This window comes from Alosa sapidissima, chromosome 16 (assembly GCF_018492685.1).
Source record: "Alosa sapidissima isolate fAloSap1 chromosome 16, fAloSap1.pri, whole genome shotgun sequence".
In the NCBI taxonomy this organism is placed as follows: domain Eukaryota; kingdom Metazoa; phylum Chordata; class Actinopteri; order Clupeiformes; family Clupeidae; genus Alosa; species Alosa sapidissima.
The window spans coordinates 23,995,603-24,018,073 of NC_055972.1; the positions used below are offsets into that span (position 1 = coordinate 23,995,603).

At 41.8% G+C, this 22,471-nt stretch overlaps 1 protein-coding gene across 1 annotated transcript in view; it reads right to left on the reverse strand.

Annotated features, from left to right (window-relative positions):
• The window catches only part of lrrc1 (leucine rich repeat containing 1), a 38,950-nt gene extending 16,855 nt beyond the window's left edge, over positions 1–22,095 (reverse strand). The window contains exons 1-4 of the mRNA XM_042065036.1: positions 21,458–22,095; positions 13,789–13,906; positions 11,294–11,372; positions 10,211–10,300 (exon numbers count right to left, since the gene is read on the reverse strand). Coding sequence (XP_041920970.1) covers positions 10,211–10,300; positions 11,294–11,372; positions 13,789–13,906; positions 21,458–21,616 — 446 coding nt within the window. The 5' untranslated portion in view covers positions 21,617–22,095. The remainder of the gene's footprint in view (positions 1–10,210; positions 10,301–11,293; positions 11,373–13,788; positions 13,907–21,457) is intronic.
• Between the last annotated feature and the right edge of the window lie 376 nt (positions 22,096–22,471).

Below are 22,471 nucleotides of genomic sequence, written 5' to 3' on the forward strand. Positions count from 1 at the left end.
ATTTTTATAGGTTCAAATCCTGGATTTCTTTCACATTGTATTATGTAATGTTTTAGAACCACTTTTCCGTTAAAATGAGCCTTGCTTCAAGCTGCGGGTGACTCAACGACTTGACATGACAACATCCCCACTAGCCTCAATATAGATGACCACTGGGCACTGGCTATAGCAGTAATACTACTGACAGAGACGGTTCCACAAAATACAAGCCAAATGTATTTGCACAAATTTCAAATAGTTAGTCAGTTACAGTACAGTAAGTGTGCCATCACCAATTTCTTTAAATACTGGGCCCTAATCTGACTGATAGACAATGTCCAAAGTCTAACAAAAACTAATTTAATTTAATAACTAGACAAAACCAATTTGCTCATTTAACACCATGGGCAAGACAGTGATGAGTCAACTAAATGGCACCACATCCCACGCTATAGTTCATAATAGATAGACTTTGAATTCTTGGCTGCCTTTTTAAATTAATCTGTTCATGAGTCTGGAGATGCATAGATGCTTCCCTGGGACAAGCAAATAAAAGGTGTTGGCCAATCGATATCAGTAAACCAAATGATAGCAAACATAATTAAGATAACAGCATGCATGGAAAATAAATAAATAAATAGTGATGACAGCAGAATGTATTAACATAGTGACACATTTTTCTTTCAAATGGCCAGCAGGGGAAAAAGGATTGCAAAGTCTTTAAACACTCCTCTTCTGTAGTAAACCAATATCGCAAAGCAGCTTTTCAGGTCTTTGATTATGCCCAAAACAGTAGGAAAGCAAATGAAAACTAACTCTGGAAGCAGCAGATGACGGATTAACTGAGAGGGGGGGAAATAATATCTCGTCAATGACAGGATTCAGTTCCAGATTAAAAGGCTTCTGGGGATTCTGAAGGCCATCTTAAAGTGGGTAGTTTTCTTCCACCAAAACATACTTGATGCAGATGTATTGGATTTTTATCAATATCTGACATTTTCCTCATTTTGTCCCACTGGTGATGCTGATATCAGTTTATGTGCAAATAAATTCATGGTGTTGGGAGTATTGAGTGTTGGAATGCACCTCGTTCATTCACATGATTTATGCTTTGGTCATTGCAAATTCAAGTTGTTTATCAGTTTAGTTTAATGCATTTGGGGCAGTCGTGGCCTACTGGTTAGGGCTTCGGGCTTGTAACCAGAGGGTTGCCGGTTCGATCCCCCGACCAGTAGAACGGCTGAAATGCCCTTGAGCAAGGCACCGAACCCCTCACTGCTCCCCGAGCGTCGCTATAGCAGGCAGCTCACTGCGTCAGGATTAAAGAAAAGGGTATACTCCTCCGTCAGATTTGCGCGTGTCGAAGACGTGCGTCATTTTTGACGAGTACATGAGTCCAATTTCTGTTGTCCTGAATGCGCGCTAGATCGTTAAGGTTAGCGCCTGCGTACTACGGATTAACTGTGATACTCTGCCCCACCAACTGGGGGTGGTACGTCGAGCCTGAAAGTAGGACACAACCACCAAAGAAGCCTGAAATGCCTGAAGAAAAGAAGAAGGTGGGATGTGTGAGCACTGAACGAAGGAAGAGCTAGTGAAGGAGTGTTCCACACTTATGTGCAAAAGATGCGGCTGTTAGATGAGGAGAAGCACCACGAGTACTTTCGCCTGTCTGCTGGGAAGTTTGATAAGTTAGTCAATCGCAACGCTGCATTTATCATCCACACAAACACACACAGCACACCTGTTGATATAGCTGAGAGACTTGCTTATAGCTTACTTGCTTATTAGGCTACTTATAGCTGAGTGACTTGGTGCCGTGAGGGCAGCTCGGGCAGCAATGTTGGTGCGATACAAAGTAAAGACATTTTTCTAAACACAGCAGTGCCATGGTAAGAAAGAGTTGTGCGTACAGATGTCCTCAATTAAATTTGTATTGAGTCTTCTAGGGCTGCACGATTATGGCCAAAATGATAATCACGATTATTTTGATCAATATTGAGATCACGATTATTTATCACGATTATTAATTAATTTTAGTGACAAAAATATTTTTTCCCTAAACATATTGGACTTGCTATCTGGCTCACCCAAATTCTTCCCCTCACATTTAATCCCCTAAATTACTGCAAATATAGATTTGACTGCGACTTCCAAACAACTTCCAAACAAATGTTTTGTGCGTGCTACTTTGTTAATATTTGGGAAAACGTTAACAGCCCACCGGGAATCCTCCCAACGCTCCCCATTAGCCACTTAAGCTCTGCTTCTTGTTCATGAGTTTACTGTAATCGTTTAGTCCAGGGGTGTCCAAACTTTTTGACTGAAGGGCCACATTGGGTTTTGAAAATTGGCCAGCGGGCCACACACAAATAATAATAATAATAATAATAATGTTTTGTATTATTTAAATGACAAAATAATTTAGTTGTAGAAAAATAATTTCTTAAGAAATACTGTTAATTTAATGCTGTTTAATTCATTTATAAATGGTGCACTGTCATTTTAAGACTCTTTGCCAGCTCCACTCAAATAGCCTATGGCTAGTGCTGTGCCTATGGCTGTGCCCTCTCACAGTTTAAAATTGGTCAGTAGTGGGAACTACTGTTAATAATAATAATAATAATAAAGCTTTATTTGTATAGCACCTTTCATACACAGAATGCAGCTCAAAGTGCTTTACATTTGAAGCATGTAACACAATAATAGTCAGTCATTATCAATCACTTTTCTTTGCTGTTTATGATATACTCAGCAACATATCAAAAATATAGAAAATGACGTCATAAGACTGGCAGCCTTAACCCTCTTACCCCCCACAAGCACGCCATATGGCAACTGTGGCAAGGAAAAACTCCCATATTCCAGGAAGAAACCTTGAGCAGAACCTGACTTAATAGGGGGAGCCCATCTGCTTTTGGCTGGCTGCGCCCTCCAATAGTAGCAGATGTAGAATAATCTGAAAATGTAGTCTACAGGATAAGATGAGTTAACTAAAAGCTTTCCTGTACAGGTATGTTTTCAGATCTTTTTTAAAAATATTTACTGAACTCGCCTGCTTGATGTACAGAGGCAGGGTGTTCCATAGTTTGGGGGCATAATGGATAAACGCAGCTTCTCCACTTTGTTTGTGGAGCACTTTGGGTACGATTAAAAGATTAGAATTGGATGATCTAAGTTTCCTTTGTGGTTGATAAGATATTAAAAGCTCAGAGATATATGAAGGTGCTATGCCATTCAGAGCTTTGTAAGTAATTAACATAACCTTAAAATCAATTCTATAGGAAATAGGGAGCCAGTGCAGTTCAGCCAACACAGGGGTGATGTGTTCTCTCTTCTTAGTCTTAGTTAAAAGTCTAGCCGCAGAGTTCTGTATGAGTGCCAATTTCTTTAGATGTTTTTTGGGAAGACCAGTGAAAAGTGCATTGCAGTAGTCTAACCTGCTAGTGATAAAGGCGTGAATTAGTTTTTCTGCATCTTGTTGAGTTAAAAAGGGCCGCACTTTGGCAATGTTTCTCAAGTGGAAATAGGCTGTCTGAGTAACTTTACTGATATGGGGCTTAAAACTTAACTCTGCATCTAAGATGACACCGAGGCTTGTTACTTTTGGTTTGACCTGGTGTGCCAAGTTCCCCAGATTACTAAGAATAATATCTCGCTTTAGTTTTGGTCCAACCAGAAGTACCTCTGTTTTGTCATCATTTAGTTTCAAAAAGTTTTTGCTCATCCACTGATTAATGGAGGTTAGGCATGCAGTGAGGGAGCAAAGGCCATCTGGGTTAGTTGGCTCCACAGAAAGATACAATTGGGTATCATCTGCGTAGCTGTGGAAGTTTACATTATGTTGACTTATGACGTTTCCCAATGGAAGCATATATAGAGAAAATAGCAGGGGACCAAGGCAGCTCCCCTGGGCCACACCAAAAGGCAAGTCTTGTTTTTCAGATACATGATCTCCTAGACTGATATAAAAATCTCTGCCAGTAATGTAGGTTTGAAACCAGTTTAGAGCATTATCAGAGAGACCCACCCACTTCGCAAGGCGGTGAATTAGGATGCTATGATCAATGGTGTCAAATGCCGCACTCAAATCCAGAAGAATAAGGATTGAGACTTTGTTTGAGTCGGTAGCTAGTCTGAGATCATTGACTATTTTTACTAGAGCCGTTTCTGTGCTATGATTTGATCTAAAACCTGATTGGAATTTTTCAAGGATACTGTTTTCGTTGAGGAAGGTATTTAACTGATTACAAACAACTTTTTCAAGTACTTTGCTCAAAAACGATAGATTTGATATAGGCCTGTAGTTGCTCAGATTGGTATGGTCAAGATTTGACTTTTTAAGTAAAGGTTTCACAACAGCGGTTTTAAAAGCAGTTGGAAATATACCTGTTTCTAATGAGGTATTTATTACCTTGAGAAAAAAGGGAGCTAAGCCATCATATACTTTTTTGAGGAATGTAGTAGGGATTGGATCTAAAACACATGTTGAGGAGCCGGTTTGAGTTATAATTTTACCAAGCTCAGATTGAGTAATAGTGCTAAAGGACCTTAATTTTGGGGGGCTGTTTTTGGGTGTACTATCAAACATATTACTTGTGTTACCAATAGCCTCCCTTATAGAAATGACTTTGTTTTTGAAGAAGTCTGCAAATTCTGCGCATCTTAGAGAGGATGCCTGACTGAGTGTATCAAAAGGTGTTTGATGCAATAGCCTATCAATGGTAGAGAACAACACCCTAGAATTTCCACTGTTTTCAGCAATTACCTTAGAGAAGTGGTTCCTCCTCTCATTCCGAATAGCTCTATTATAATTTGCAATTTTTTCTTTTAGAATGGCACGGTGAACCTGTAACTTAGTTTTTCTCCATGTTCTCTCAGCTTTCCTACATGATCTTTTTAGATCATGGATATTTTCGTTCATCCAAGGTGTCAGTTTGCTACAGGGCCTTTTTTTAGTCTTTAAGGGTGCCACTCTGTCAAGCAGAGCGCCTAATTCACGATTGAGAGCCTCTACCATTTGATCAATGGGATGATGTAAAATATCTAAATTTATGGAGTCTATAAGAGCTATGAACTGCTGTTCTGCTCTAATGTCCAAGAGTCGCGATTTGATTGCAATTTCGGGATGAATTTTTGGAGTATGTAGTACAATATTAAAAGATACACAATGATGATCAGACATATTTATATCATTTACTGATAAGTCTGTGACTTCTATCCCTCTGGAAATGACTAGATCGAGGGTGTTGCCAAGGTTGTGGGTGGGTCCTGTAACATGCTGCTTTAGCTCTAAACTGTCCAACACATTAAGGAACTTACTGGCTTTAGCATCAGTTGTCTTATTGACATGAATATTGAAGTCGCCATTTACAATTATCCGATCATAGCTAGTGATGATGAGCGACATAAGTTCAGAAAACTGGTCGAGAAAGCCAGTCCATAGTTTAGGAGGGCGGTATAAGGTTAATAGAAGTACAGCTGGGTCAGCCTTCAGAGTGAGGGCAATATACTCAAAGGAAGCGAATTCGCCAAAGTTGACTCGTGCGCAACTATATTTGTTTGAGAGAATGGAGGCAATTCCACCACCTCGTTTGCCTTGTCTAATTGAGTGGAAGAAATTATAATTTGGGGGACAAGTCTCAACAAGAACAGCTTCGCTGTCTGAAGTCAGCCAGGTTTCAACAAGAAACAGAAAATCCAATTTTTTTTCACTAATAAAATCATTGATTGCAAAGGTTTTGGTAGTAAGTGCACCTATATTTAGTAAACCCATGTTAGCTGAAAATGCCTCTGGCTTTTGAGGAATATGCTGAGGTATGGAAAGAATATTTGTTAGGTTTCTAGTTTTAAATTTGTCTTTTCTTTTTACTATACGTTGGGTAGAAATCAACGTTGGAATAGAACTATAAGCATAAGTCATGCTATTGCATGAAGCAGCTTGATCTATGGTAGTAGTATTGTATGTTACCCTGCAGAAAACATTCTCAGACTCATCCACATGTATAATGCCATTCGAATCAATACCTGGGGGGCGTGAATCTGTAATATTTTCTACAGAATGTCAATGTCTCAGTGTGGACGCTATGTTGTCAGAGAGTAGCCTGGCTCCATGTTGGTTGCCATCGCCCTCTCTCCCACGCTCAAATGCGTCCCCAATTAAATGGACTAGCATAACGTAGTTAGATCTGCTGCAATCGAGATACTATGTATCTCGATGTGACAAGCTGTTTTGACATTGTAAACGTTCTCTAAGAAGAGTGTAAAGCAGTTTGTAGTAGCCTAAAGTTAACCACAACGTCAGTGGTGGACGAAGTACACAAATCCTGTACTTGAGTGAAAGTAGAGATACACATGGTCAAATGTTACTCCAGTAAAAGTAGAAGTCCTCCTTTTACATTTCCACTTGAGTGGAAGTACAAAAGTACTTGCCTTCAAATGTACTTAAGTATCAAAAGTAAAAGTCCTGAAATGTATTATGCCTAATACAGTTGCATTGTTGAAATGATTCGGCACAGACATAGGCATTCATTGAGCCTTTCTCCTCCATTCAAGGACAAAATCAGTTAATACTTGTTGTATGTAGAAATAACTAAAAACAAACTAATGTGATATCTTATCTTAGATACTTCAAAGTAACCACATTTTTCTTTGTTAAATGCTTTACACTTTCGGACCAAATCAAGATGTTCCCTTTTGTGTTTGATAGTGTCAGATTGTCTATCATTTGCTTGATGGCGTCAAGAGGCTAGTTATGGTAACATCAATATTGTGAAAAGGGGTCAACAAGGTACAGTAAATAGTGCATATGACAATAACATAGGTTAGGCAACACCATTATTTGACGCCTAGCTCGCTTAATAGAAAATATACATTTACACATGTTTTTGTACAGTCTTTTTTCCAAAAGGAACTTCAGCTGTACTTCAGCTGTCACAAAATGTAGTGGAGTAAAAAGTAAGATATTTGGCCTCGAAATGTACTGGAGTAAAAGTAAAAAGTTTAACAAAATTGAAATACTCAAGTAGAGTACAGATACATGAAAAAGCAACTTAAGTACAGTAATTGAGTAAATGTACTCAAGTAATGTCCACCACTGCACAACGTCGTCTATCGCTGGAAAAAAATAGCGAGCGGCCTATGATAAACTAATAAATGCTCGGCGGGCCGGATTAAAGTGCATGGCTGGCCGCAGTTTGGACACCCCTGGTTTAGTCATTCGTTGATATGTAAAACACTGACGTGTAGGCTACATTTTCATTATTGTTCACTCGTTTTGAGTAGGCTGTGTCTTGAAACGCATATGCATTGTAGGTTGCACATGTAGCTTATAAAATACATGAATAAAATTCACAGATCCCGTCGTTAGCTCAACTCTTATTACAGTAGGCTATAGGCTATCGGAGGAAGCAAACAAGGACTAAAAGTTAACGTGATAAAAAAAGGCATGTGTGGTTTACGTCATGTGATGTGTTTCACGGTATGAGTTGAGAGCCCTGCTTTGCTTATATTTTTGGTTAACTTGCCTGAAATCAGAAATATTTTCGAACAATGGATGATCCGCCTCGAGGGACAAGCTCTTGGCCTTCTGCTGTGCCACACATTTAATTTTTGATCGTCGTTTATTGTATAGTCTAACTAGCCTACTAATAGTTAACATAATGTCACTAGTCCACAGTGCATCAGGCTGAACAGTGCAGGGAACAGCTGTCATTGGTAGGCTGCATGCAGGCACATGGTCAGACAGGTTTAAGGAGCGCTTGATTTGTTTTGTAGCGGAGCGTTCTATGGGTTGGCAGGTTGGTTCTATGGGTAGAGCACGCATTTGAAATATCGCTCGATCACGCAAATTTGATCGTGGGAAGCCAAAATCGTGATCGTGATTAAAATTCGATTAATTGTGCAGCCCTAGAGTCTTCACACCTGCCTCATACCAAAAAGTATGAACCAAAAACCTGTAATTATGACATGTCAATAAAAGTTTTGAAGTAGCCTAACTCTTGTGTTCATAATGTGTTAATGTCTCACTGTGATAATGGGTGCATCTAGAGCGAGAGGTAGCCTAGGTTACATTCCTTCAATTATTATTATGATAACGCATTATCCGGTGTTGACAGGCTAGTTTCGAGATTTGAGTTCAGCATTGTTCAGGAGTAGGTGATAATGAGGAACAGGCGAGAATGCATCTCGATCAACAAGTGTTACTGGGTTTCACGATTTGATTTCAGCATTGTTCAGTACGCTCATTTTTAAAGATGCATTTAATCCAAAGTCATGTCAGCTCTCTATGCAGGGAGTAGGGCTGTCACTTTATTCGAACATCGACACGATCTATGATTAGTTTGTTTTTTATTTTATTGTTTGCCATCTCATCCAGTGCTCTATGATCCAGGGTCCATGACCAAATCAAGCCAATAATAGCCAGTAGCCACAATAATGACTGGAGCCAGAGCCCATGCAGCCACCCTGTTTCGAAAATGGAAGATAACGCACAGAACAGCCAGCCTGAGCGGACAATTACGTCCCCAACTCATCTAAAATGTGGTATCTTGAAATACTTTGGGTTCTACACCATAGATGGTAAAGTAACCGTTAATAGATAATGTTGAAGAATAAAGATAATGTTAAAGAATCTGTATCTGTGGATTTTGGCTTTACATCGGTCGAAGTTGACTCCATGTCGTGGTGTTTCACATAACTCAATAGCCAGGCAAGCTGTGCGAGGACAGGCGCTCTGCTCCATCGTTATGGTAACCAAACAAGTCTTCTTCTGTCTAGGTTTGTCTCTAGGTTTTAAGTGTTGTTCTTCTATGTGGTCCACCTACTGGAGGGGAGTGTTTACAGCAGTTCCGTTTTACACATGTGCAGTCTACGCGTTAAAGTGACGCGCGGTCTTAACTTTCGGTCACCTCAAAAACGTGACGCATGGCGTAAAAATGACGCAATTCTCATCACGCGCTCAACAGTGCCACGTGTGCAGGACGCAGACGCGGGACCATATCATAGCCCTTAGTGTGTGCTTCACCTCACTGTGTGGTTCACTGTGTGCTGAGTGTGTTTCACTAATTCACAGATTGGGATAAATGCAGAGACTAAATTTCCCTCACGGGACCAAAAGAGTATATATACTTATACTTATTTCCTCACCACCTCCAGACACATGGAGGCATGGACATGGAAGCACCTTTTTGCTCTGTGAAAATCAGCTGAAATTCTCTCATCAGCCCCATGTTGAGAAATCATTTTTAAGCTAGCCAATCAGCCAATAGTGCAGACCTGCTGTTGTTATCAAGCATGTCAAGTCGAGACCTATCCAGATTCAAAACAATCATAACATGCCAACCTACACTCCTGTTCACCAAACACTAACCTTCTGTTTACACAGGCAGTGGTGAAAAATATGAAGCAAAGCCATATGTCCATAAACCCATTAGCAGCAAGACTAAATCTCCTGTTTAGCAACAAATTACAGGCCCCTGGCCTGGCAGTCAGCTCTGCGTTCGGCATTAGTTTCTATCTTATCTATCCATGGCCTGGGACGAGCAGCCTGTACCCAACACTGGTCACAACACAAAGTCAGGACAAAGAGCAAGGAGGAAATTGAAGAGGAAATGAACAGGGTCGACAAATCACACAAAGAGGAAGGAGGGGAGAGAGAGAAGGAAAACAGACTGACAGACAAGTGGACAACGACCGCCACCGTCGCTCACAGCCCTTCACGGGTTTGACGCGCTACGCAGAGAGCATTCGAGAAAGAAGAGAACTGGCACTGACAAAAATGGCAACGTGGCAATCCATAAACAGAGGGGAGATTCTGTACACGTTCTGGGACAAAGGCAGGTACAGTCATGCTGGAGCAACGGCTGTTGTTGACCTGAAACTGCAACGAGTGAAACTGTGTGTGAACGGCAGCATGAGACAGCCGAGAGCAACTCCTGCGACTAAAATACAAATGCAACTAATGACAACGGCAGAAAGCCTACTTATGAGTTTCAGAAAGGGAGCCATTTTTGCAACCCTCAAAAGACCCTGATTAGCTGAACTACTCTGGTAGCATACCACACTGATGACGCTATACTAGTTCTTCTGACGCAGCGGAAATTTAGAAATGATTTTGAAAACATTTCCTGCAATTTCACATGAGCATTATTACAGTAATTCTTCCAGCATAGGCAATCAGAATCAGCCACGGGAAAGAGGAGACAGAGAGTGAGAGCAAAAGCAAACTTACTTTCCTATGTTTTCTGGCAAGGTCTGCAAAGAAATATCATTGATGGAGAGGCAAGTTAAATTCCTCAACTCTGGAAAACTTTCTGGCAATCTGCAAAAGAAGAACAGAAGTCCCAATGCTTATTTCAAATGGCTGCACCCCCCCACTCCCCCCACCCCCACACACACACACATAATGAGACAGTAGACCAATTTCACAGCTCAAAATCAGTTTGTAAACTTGATACTGAGTGACTTAATGTAAATGAACACACATTCCTGGCAGACTCACATGAGCTTTTAATTCTTTGTTGACCAAAAGAGAGGATGATATTTTGCAAGTCCCCAAATCCTACTAGTCTTTATCTTGAGCCCATTAATAGCAGGGCGTATGCATGTGGGTATGTGTGTATGTGCAGAACGTGTGCTTGTACATGTTCAGTCAGGCGTGGCGCCATTTCCAAGTCTCTGTGAGTTCTGACTGGCACGTCTGAAAGCATGCATATCATTAAGTAATCATAATGCCAATCAGACTGAAGCCTTACGCTACTGGGTGGGTTAAGTGGACCACAGAGACAAGGTCACGCTCAGCAATGACTAACATTTATGGGAAAACCCACATACAAATTGGTGCACCGTAAATTCAATGAAAAAAAAAATGCATTAAGGGTGACCCACTAAGCATTTTAATTCTATTAGAATGCCAGTTAAAACAACTAAGGGGAAAGGTTGATTTAGCATTTCTTTGTATAAAGATTCTTGCATGGATAAGGACAAACATTAACATATTGCACAAAATCTAAAACAGAGGAATGTGTTTTATTAGAGGGGTATTTTATTAAGTATGAAGCAATTCTGTCCCTAGTTATAGTCACCATGACAGTACCAGGCCAGCCACCAACAAACCACAACTTTAAGCCCCACAGAAAACAGGCAAGTTTAACTGAAAAACTGAAAGCTCAACTTCGTCAAGGGTTACAAATTATTCAGGGTCTGGAAGCAACCCAAGTATAATTGGTCAGAATGTTGCATGTTTACATATGCAACCACCACAACAACAAATAACAACAACAGCGACAGCAGCATGATATTTCTTGTTAATTACCTTGTTAGTGGGTTTCCACTGAAGTCAGCTACTTGGAGAGCTTTACAGTATGAAATGCTTTCAGGGATTTCCATGATGTCTGTGTGCCAAGAAGCAAAAACAACAATCACGTTAGGATGGCACACCAACACAGCACCCATGACTATTCACGACAGAGATGGGTTGAACTGTAATAAGGTGAAATAAATAAATAAATAAATAAACAAAAAAAACAAACAAACAAAAAACAACATCAGACAAAAGACAAGGCTATAGACCCTTTCAACTGCATAAACAAACATGTGCATTCATAAGGCACTTCCGGTGGCAGAGAAAACAAGATTGAGCTAATGGTAACTTGGGGGACAATCAAATATTTTAAAAACAACATCTTGTAAAGCATTGCGCTAACGTCCGATTTATTCCCATGTCAAAGTATCTCCGCTGGTTGTGAGCATTGATGCAGGGGAGTATTGTTGCGCTCAGATGATCTACAGTTTAGCCAGGTGCGTTTAAACCAAGAGTTGAAGAGAGAGAGAGGAGTAGTTCGCACACTGAAAGAATTGACTTAAACAAAGTCTACAGAAAGGAGTTTTTCATTTAATTTTGGGAGCAAGAGCAGACGTTTCAGACGCCCGGCTATTCTCAATGCTCACAGTGAATCAACTACAGACATGCAATTAACAAGTACCCAGTTGGGTTAAGGGCAAAAGAGTTAATGAGATAAAAGTTTTACAAAAAGCATGATAGATTTAAGTCCTCGTTCATCCCTTTTGGACAGAGGCTACCAAGTTCAGAAATCCAGAAACATTCTCTCTGAAGCAGTGTTCTATCCAAGTCCCAGCCTCTCCTTTTAGGCAGGATCCTTTCCACACCCAGAAATCTCAGGTCAACAATGGAGTGCCCTGCAGACTGAAAATGTCGGGCAACAGATGACATTTCATCAGCTCTCTTAATTGCACTCATATGTTCAATTACTCTTGTTCGTAAGGCCCTGGTGGTTTTACCTACATACAGCAATGGGCAAGGACAGATTAAAATATACACAACATGGGTGGATCTGCTGGTTGTGAGCATTGCAACCTGGAAACCCTCAGATTGAAAGGGCCTATACAAGGTGCCTCAAATGTACTGCACATCATGGAGTATGTCAAACATTATGAGCAAAAAGAAAGTCAAAAGTTCAGGGCTTTTGCCCCTCCGTGATGTGCTATAAATAGACTCTGCACATGAAACACATTTAGGGGAGGGAAGCATCTCTTTAGACTCATCTGAGAAACCGCAAGATTACGATGGGCCGCGCCAAACATGGGAGCTGTTAGTAGGAATGGCCATTTGAACCTCTGTAATTGTCCGATGTAATCGAGATAATTATTGCTAGAAGTGTGTTCCTGTGGAGGAACGCCTGTGAGCCTGACTGGAAGTTGCTTCGATGAGAGAGAGAGAGAGAGAGAGAGAGAGAGAGAGAGAGAGAGAGAGCGCGCGAGCGAGCGAGAGAGAGACACAGAGAGAGAGAGAGAGAGAGAGAGAGAGACACACACAGGGAGAGAGAGAGAGAGAGAGAGAGAGAGAGAGAGAGAGAGAGAGAGAGAGAGAGAGAGAGAGAGAGAGAGAGAGAGAGAGAGAGAGAGAGAGAGAGAGAGAGAGAGAGAGAGAGAGAGAGAGAGAGAGAGCGTTAACCCCCCTCTCCGCCGAGGCCCAGTCTAATTGTGGACTCCGCCAAAAACCACTGAGGTTTGGAGCGTATGCTGCTGGGTACAGACCGCAAGCAGACCAAGCAGGGGTGGAGGGATGCATATCACAGACAAAACCTACAGAACAATGTCCGACGGCAGTATTCTTTCCTCATCGCCTGTGAACTGCCCAAGATATGTTCTGCATACTTGTGCGTGTTTATTGAGATACATTTATATGTGACTAAATACAAAATACTAAACTTTATCATATTTTCATGCAATAAAATACTAACATTTTTTTTTATTCAGAATTCAAGAGGGGGCAGGGCTTTGGTTGTGGAATATGGGATGGGGTCTGGCAAGAAGGGCTGGAATCCAGACACAAGTACTGGTATCACAAGTGTCAAGTGTCTACCTGCTGATTTACAACAATATTTGTATGTCCAAAAAAAAAAAACTAAAGACTTAAAGGCTTGGCAAACAACACAAACCATACAAACCATAAAGACTGGGGAATTTAGTACATGTGTGATGTAAGAAAAGCATGCAAGACAAATCTACAAGGATGACTTTCTGACATTCTGACTACATTAGGCAGTGGCCACACCTCTGTTTTTAAACATGAGTGATTGAGTAAAGGGTAACGAGACAAACTAGCACAATCTAACTGAGAGAGACAGAAAGAAGGACACAGAGATAGGGAAAAAGATGGAGAGAGAGCAAGAGAGAGAGACAGAGAAAGAGAGAGAGAGCGCGAGAGAGAAAGACGGAGTGAGTGAGCACAAACTATGAGAGTCGTGACTAGACTTAAAGCATTCCTGAGGGGTGGTTTGCACTTACCATTTCGAGACACATCGAGTTCTACGAGCTGCATGAAGTTGGCTATTTCTGGTGGAAGTCTCTGGATTTCATTGTCACTCAACCCAAGTTTTCGTAGTTTCACCAGCTGGAAGAATTGCTGTAAAACAACAGCAAAACACAAACCATATAAGTCACAGACTTCTTTATAGGCTTGCCAGCAAGCTAACATTACTGCTACGTCAAGGGTTTGCTTAAAAACAATCAGATCCCCTCTAGTTCCTCAACCACACAAAACCATACTAGCTCCATGTTCACCTAGGGATTGTTGTTATTGCAACCCCAGGTCCATAGGGATCTTTCCTAGACTACTATTCATCTCCTGAGTATGCCTGAAGAAATGTCTGCGAACAAACAATTAAATGAGTCTAATTCCAGACAGTTTTGGATCAAATGGGATCGGCGAGGGCTATCGGTCTTCCTGGGCAGCCGCACCTAAGGCTTGACTAGTGACTAGTATTGGTTCAGGGGCCTTCCCTACTGCATGCAGCTGCACAGGACTGGCAGTAACATTAGAACTCTGCTGCCTGCTCATTTTTACCCATACTGCTCTCTGTTTCAATAGCCATGTTTACATGGACACTTCTAATCCGATTAGAAACAAATAAAATAAATTGTCATAAACAGCTCAATCAGAATAAAAATGCCTGAACCGATCACAATTTTAATCGGAATAATAGAGGTGTAGTCCGTTTCTATCTTACGATTTAACAGCCATGTATATGGTCAATCGTATTGCCTGCTGTATCTTCTCAAGGAAAAGCAGGCAACAACGGCTATTCCAATCAAAGATTCTAAAGCGCTTGAGAGCACTTGATCGGAATAGAGCGTACCCCATGTAAACAGACGGTAACATTTTCAATCGGAATGGTTTAATCGGAATGACAACAAAACTGTCCACGTAAACATGGTTCATTCAATTACAGGGGAAATATTTCACAAGCACACATTGTGGATTACACAAAAGGCACAAAAAACACAACTTATTAGCATCACAGTAATCTGCATTGTGAAAGGATCAATGTGACACTCCACGAGACATATGATCAATAAGCAGTTCTGTTCTTTTGGCCATTCAAATCACATTCCAGGAAAATAGCCTTAGAAACCAGCAACTAGTGACAAAATCAAATAAAATCAAAAAACCCATTACACATACCTGTAAAAATAACACTAAATGATTTCCCTCTCTGGTCTTTAATAAGATGACCGACAGACAACTGTTCAATTTACTCATCTCCATTGTTATGAAAAGCTTTCCCATTAGTATCCAGTGGCATTGTAAAGGCCTCCCTGTTGCACCTCTCAGACCTCATTTACTGGTCTAGTAGTCTGCATACTGCTCCTGCCATTTGATAGAAGAATAGGAACCCACCTGATCATTACCCCAGGCTATGGTAACATTGCACTTGTCACAAATGGTTGAAAAGACCAAAGGTTTTATTAAGTGAACATAAAAACTCTCTCACCTGTCCAATGCTTTTCACAGTAAATAGTTTTATGGGTCAAACACACACGCCTCACACACACACACACACACACACACACACACACACACACACACACACACACACACACACTTGATAGACAATAAAATGCAGTGTTTCCCACAGAATTGAATTCTATTTGTGGTGGTATGCAGAATTAACTCGAGTGCAACAGTTTTTAACAAATTAGTGCAGCACGGTTATGATTCTAACCAGATTCAAGCACAATTTAATACAACCAGGAAAATCATTGTGTGGTGGTCAATGTTGATATTGTGGTGGGCCGCCACAAATAAGTCAATGTATGGGAAACACTGAAATGTGACTAGATTAATTCATCACACCACACAGCTCCCTTTTCCACCAAAATGAGTGTTGTGTGACTCATGCTGAAACACTCTGCGCACTGCCATCATCTCTTTCCATTACCTCAAACTAATGCCCGCATCTCGTTGTCACTTCCACAGATTGCAGGTGGTACAGCGGTGTCCTATTTTCTGCCAATCGGCTGCTTACTACTCTCATTCACCAGTTCATTTCCCCCGTGAAGTCATCCTACACAACCACCGATTTATTATCTCCGCTACGAGTCATCTTCATAAAGTTCCGTCTTTTGTCACTGCTTATCTAGTGTTATATTAATATGGTCGATGTGCTGTGGTTTGCTGCAGCTCTTTGTTGAGTGAGTCTGAGTCATCGGGCCTTATTCATACGCTCTGACATTTCATCTTCATCCCCCCCCAGAGAACATTAGGCTTAGGTGCACCTTCATTTTTCCTAAGGTGCCTGAACCTGCATAATACCCAGGGCTGTGACTGAAAAGAAAAAGAACAGGATGATTTGAGGTCTGTATTTTTACAAGAACTTGTGATGTGATGTCTTTTTTTTTCCAATGAGAGAATTCCTGAAAGTGCCACAGGGCTTCCATCCTCACATCTCAAAAAGCACATCTCCATGTCATCACAGCCCAGTGTTCTCTAACCTGTGTGCCAACTAGAGTTCATCAAACCTGTTGCTAAATAGTAGGTCATTTTGTTCTGTTTCCCCAACAGCCTACAACTTTTTAACTCAGAAATACAGATTTGTACTGTATTTGCAAGTGCTGTTATGGTCACTGACTGTGGTCTCAATGAGCATATTATTAGCCTAGTCTTCCTTTCTTCAAAAGAAGAAAAACAATCAGGACTTCTACCTAAATGCTGATGACCCAAACTCTTTTGTTTCTTTTTTAAATCAGCAAAAGTAGCACACTGAAACCACAGCCAATTGTAGCTGCATCACCTGCTATTGATGCGTTGTTGTCGAGTAACCAAGAAGCAGGACTTTCTTATGCAATACTGCCAAACCTGTACTACCGGTTGAGGTCATCATTGACTGTCATGTGTCACACATCCCCTCCCCCGCCTCACACCACACTCCAGCCCACGCTGTCCCACACAGCCTGTCTAGCTAACAAGTAGGCTACACATGAAAACGGTTACTCCTCTGTCAATATTTAAAGCTTCACACAGCAATGGACTATTTTAATTGGCCTGGACTGGCTCTTCCCAATTTTCACCCTCCCTTGAGATATGGCTTATTGAGGGGTGGGGGGGGGGGGGATGGGGATGGGGAGGGGAGTACTGGTGAACTAATTAGGGCTCTGGGAGATGGAGGCTCGGTTATACTGAGAGCTGAGAGATGCACATGACATGACATAATAGAGATGAGGAGTCCATTGTGTAGGGCCTATTATCTTGTTTACAACACTCACTCAGCCACCCACACACACACACACACACACACACACACACACACACACACACACGACACAGACACACCCTCTCCCTCTTTGTGAAACTACCCAACCTCATTATCCTGGGTTAAATACAATGTGTGTGAATATGTGTTTATGTGTGTGGGGTGGGGGTAGCCTAGAAATCTAGACGCACCCTAGCGGCGGCAAATTAATTTGCTCAGCCTGTACGTCTAGTATCAAACCATAGGGATTTCTATTGGCTGACGCCGTGGACGTCATCCAATCACAGCGCTCTATTTTGTTAGAGAGTCTTAAGGCGGGCTTAACAGGATAACGACAGTCCTGCGACGGTGAACAACAAGGAAGGTGGCTATGGCGAACGAAGAGCGGTTGTTTGAATCGGCGTTGGCGTCAACTTTGGAGGAGTTGGACTTTTTTTTTTTTTGAAAGTTGAGCAACACAATGCACTTAAGTCATTCCTTTCGAAGAAGGATGTATTTGCCGTTTTGCCGACCGGATACGGATATGGTCGTAGCGCTGGCCTATTGCATGCCTAGGCAGTTTGAAAGACAATTCTCTGCCCGCCCCTTGGATTAAGCGAGGTGAATGGTTCGATTCCAGACTATACATTTCAATGATAGGATGGCCCGCCAGGCTAGGGTGGGGGGGCAGAGGAACCTGATCTGTTGCCATGCCGATCAGTCAGGTTCAGGCCAAAGCAGGAGCGGATGTGTTCTAGAGACGCCTACTCTCTGGGTGACTTCCGCAACGAGGTTCAAAGTCTCCACTGACTCCTCTCAACACCCTTAAGAAGTGAAAAACTAACACTTTTCCTGGTTAGGCTAAGGTGCCGGCCTCCAATGACCACCAAAAGGAGAGGTACACACAATCACCCCCCTCAGCAGACAGATGCTGGCCCTGAAAATGGATGCAAAAAAGGTCTAACGCAGTCTGAGAGAGCCATGAAGCCCATGAAGTTAAGATCTACTGTTTCAAAGTGTTTCCTCTAAGATAAGCAAGGTCCCACTACACCGACAATCAAAGAACGAAGAGCATGTGCGAGAGGGACGGCGTCACACCCTGATCTGTCTGCGTATAGCCTTCTATCTCGAGCCTCAAAGACATGCACACTTCTCCTCTCATGTCCCAACATGTGAATGCAGATCTCTCAAAAAGACCACAGACGTTAGTGAGGACTTCTCTTGTCCCTTCCCTAGACTTGCACAAAGAACACTACTCCAAACTCGTATGCAACTGATGAGCTACATTATCTCTAAAATAAGTAAAGGTATCTGTCAATACTGAAAGACTGAATGCTGACAGTGAATTTGAATGCATCAGTGGATTGTCTTTGTTATTGTTGTCTGAGTAAACAACAGGGCAATGAATGAAAAAGGGAAATAATTCAGGTGTGCTAAATCTCTATTCTGACACTTCCTCACAAAGTACTGCATACTGATCTGCTCTGTAAAAGGGGTCATGGTCTCGGTATCAGGGAGTAGCTCGACAGTGAAAGCCATCAAACAGGCACAATCAATGTCAGCATTTCAGGAGGTGATGCTAAGCTACAGAAGAAACCAAAGAGAATCTCTGATGTTTGGAGCACACCAATGGAAGACCCATGGGGCATCCTTGTAAAATCTGAAAGACAGGTTTTGCTCCTTGCAATGCTTATGTCAAAGATGTCAATGATGTTTGCGCAACAGGGAGCCAGGACAACAAACATGGGTGTCTGAAATAATTAATGTCAGGGGATGGTTACTAAGGTCAGTCTGTTCTTAATGGCTCTATGTGTCTTGCATAAGGTGTGAAATTATTATTACCATTAGCCCTGTGGTCCTGCCAATGATATCTTGACTGATAAAATGCAATCATCGCTTTACTTCAACAATATTGGGATTGTGATGCCATTTTATTTTTGCCAAATGCAGCAAATTGTTCCTCGCTGTCCCCTGACTGGCTGGCAAAATGTTTTGCTCTTCTGTCTGTTCAGTGTTTTGTGTTCGTACACTGCACTGGCTCAGTTAATGAGGAAAAAAAAACAAACAAACAAACAAACAAACAAACAAACATCTAAGTGTCTTAGGCTAAGGTAGCATGTGGGTGCCAGGGTGCCATTTGATTGGTTGTTGAGCTCAACTATAAACAACATTTTGTGAAACTGAAACCAAACTGCAGTCTACCTTTAAATGAGCACTGTATGGGATTTAAAATGTTACCGCACCCAGTTTGTTAAAAACAAAAGCCACCTGCAATGAAGACCTCCTGCAAGACAACCGACTAAACATGCCAAAGCAACTCAAGGGATGCACCAGCAAAGCGGCTTGGGATGCATTCCAATTTGTTCATAGTCACATGGTGGGCCTAGTCAGAGAAAATGATTAAGTACACAGTTTCAGCAATCAGGTTTCTCACAAGAAGTAGCGTTAGCTATATCTGTTTGTTAGGTTAAGGCAGAGAGCTGTTGGGCTAAACCGGTCTAAAAACTACAAACCTCCTTCATATCAAATTCCAAGTTAGACTAAATTCTTGTGATGTGACATGTTTCAAGGACTGATTACTTTCCCATAAACTGTAGCACATTCTATTTGGGGTGCATTGTGTAACACAGACATGACTTGTATGAAATTATCAAAACCCTTTCCATCACTTTCTCAGTCATACTGTACACTGGCTGCTGCAGGTTATACCACAATCTCTATAATGCAAATGGTTAGACATCTCCCCTCAAACTTGTTGTATACTTTGATAGCTATGAAACTATGTGGGTTAGAAGCAGGCAGTCAAAGGGTTCATGTACAGAAAAAAACACCAACTGATAAGTCATTCCAACATATCCCATGTGTGTACCAGCTATGTCTGGAATGTTAAACTTGGTGTGAATCAGACTGCAAGCAACTTGCCAGGGATGAATAATTCAACCTAGGCTGCCTGTCTTCTGTTGTCGTCCTTCAGACAACAGGAGGGTATTACAAGTACATAGTTTAGTGACAAACCTGAGTAAGTTAACTCAGAGTAAGTGGTAAACCTCCTAGTAGAAGAGCTGTATGGCTTCATTCTCCTAACAAAACAATGACATATAGGGAGGGATGTTGTAGGAAGTTACTCCGAGTTAACTTACTCAGGTTTGTCACTAAACCACATACTTGGAATACCCCCCAGGAGTTGCTGGGGTTGTAACAGTAGTACTTGAGATGACATCATAAACAGTCCCCACCTTCTCCTCTGGTGACCCTTCATCCTGTTGCATGGCACATCTAATCTAGTAACTCATTGACCAGTGAGCATTTCATTCAGGGATGATAATACTGACTAGGGTGTGTTTGAATGGCTTATGGTTATAGCAATGGAGAGATAGTTGATGCCACATGTGATAGTGCTAGTGTGCCACTGCTGTCCTCTCGGTTGCAGAATAGTGCAATTGTCTTCCTCGCGGACAGTCAACCTACACCAACTGCTTGCGTAAGCCCTGCATGCATGGAGAACAAATCTATGGCCATACAACCAGCACAGCTCTCAAGCTGATCTGGGATGATTCTTCCATTTGACAGATCATAAATGCATCCAACTAGTCAGGATGGGATTAGTTACACCTCAAGCAACACCATAGCCAGGACTGTGGCCTACTTCAAGCCACCGCACGCCAGGGAGACGCTCCTTAAAGTTCTACATTTACATTCTAAGCAAGAGAATACAGAAAAGGCTCAGATCATTTATGGCCTGACTCCGTAGTTGGTGCTTCACGTTTCTATTTGTTTCAAACACAGGTTTGAAGAGATAGCATAGTTTCAAATGAATAGGCAATTGTGCATAGGCCTATGCATCTTATACCAAACTCCAACTCACATTTTATGTTTAAGTGTAATGGTTTCATTTAAGGTTTTGTTCTGATGGGCTATGATCGAGCACTTCAAAGGAATCCAGTCCTCAACAAGATACCAGTCTGAATTGTCTGACATTTTGTAAGTATTTAAATATCAGAGGTTGCGAATCATCCAACATACTGAAGTTCAAGTGTGGGAAAACTAGAGCAGAGAAAATTTAAGAGGAAAAAGAGAGGAAAAAACTAGAGACCTGCAGGGGAGATTCTGTGACATGTGTGGCCACTTGGCATTGCGTAAGTGAAACGACACATTATCATGAGACAAAACGTACCTGTCACCACAATTTAACCTATCGCTAGCCTGCTAGCTAACTTAGCCGATACTGCTCGAAAGTGAATGCTGGCATTTTCCCATGCCACGCAGAACCGAGCGAGTTAAATAGGTAACCTATCAGTGACACCACACTACTAAAAGTGACCCATTCTTCTTTAGATAATGGGTTGTTGTTTCATCAAATAACACTGTATGGCCGTGCTAGTTATTATAGCAGACTAAGCGTTCCATGAGTCCTCAGGGGTTAAGCTACCCGGTCTTGTTCTTACCTTAGGCAAGTCTCGGAGTTGGTTGGCGTCCAGCAAAAGCTCCTCCAAACTCCGACTGTAGCGGTAGATCTCATCAGGGACGTACAACAGGGAGCAGTGGCGCTTATCGATCAATTCAATGTGACGGTTACACCGCCACAGGGGTATACAGTGAAACATCACGGTCTGATCCTCGCTCTGGCTAAATCCGTACAGTAAAATAGTCCACCGCTGAGGAACGCAAATCTGGATGGAGCAAGTAGACAAACTAGGATACCCAAGTTCGCCGTTTTCGCGCTCGCTTGCCGGCTAAAGGTAGACGTTGTGACGGCCCACGCCAATGTTAAATGCAATCTCACAACGAAACCTACTACCCAGGCTTAGCTGGATATATTGCAAAGAAACATGGAATACAACGTCGTAGTCCACCTCACTTAAAGTACTTTAATAAGTAGATGTCGCCTGTTTGTCCATCTTTCTACATCGCATCTGGAATGTTGAATGGATTTCTTAAATCTTCTTTCGTAGACTGTTACATCTCTGTTGAGTTAGATAGTGATTCGTGTTTTTTCTTGTCCTAGTGTTAATTTCCTCTCAGTCCAGTTTCTGACCCGGAACATTCACTCCCTCATTCCAATCTGACGTCACGATTCCTAGCTGCTCCTCCCTTTGTCACCCTCCCTCCGCTGGAAAAGTAATGTTGTGGCTGTGGGAGCAAGACGATCCTTCCCACAAACCATTTCCGTGATAAGACGGCAGTTGCTGACATTTGAGGACTCTGAATACTTTTTGTTTGCATAATATAATTACAGAAAGCGCCGAGGGCACGCTTTCCGATGCTGTAGTCGGGTGCTTTGAGGAGGCAGGGCGTTTATGAGCAGTAGCATTCATCTTCTGCCATCACAACCACCTCGATGCACAACGAAAAGGATAATTTGGAACATTATGCACGATTTATTTAATTCCTTTAGAAATGCTTCATAGAGTCGTTGATTTTGTTGGGGGGGGGGGGGGGGGGGGGGGGAAACAAAAAAA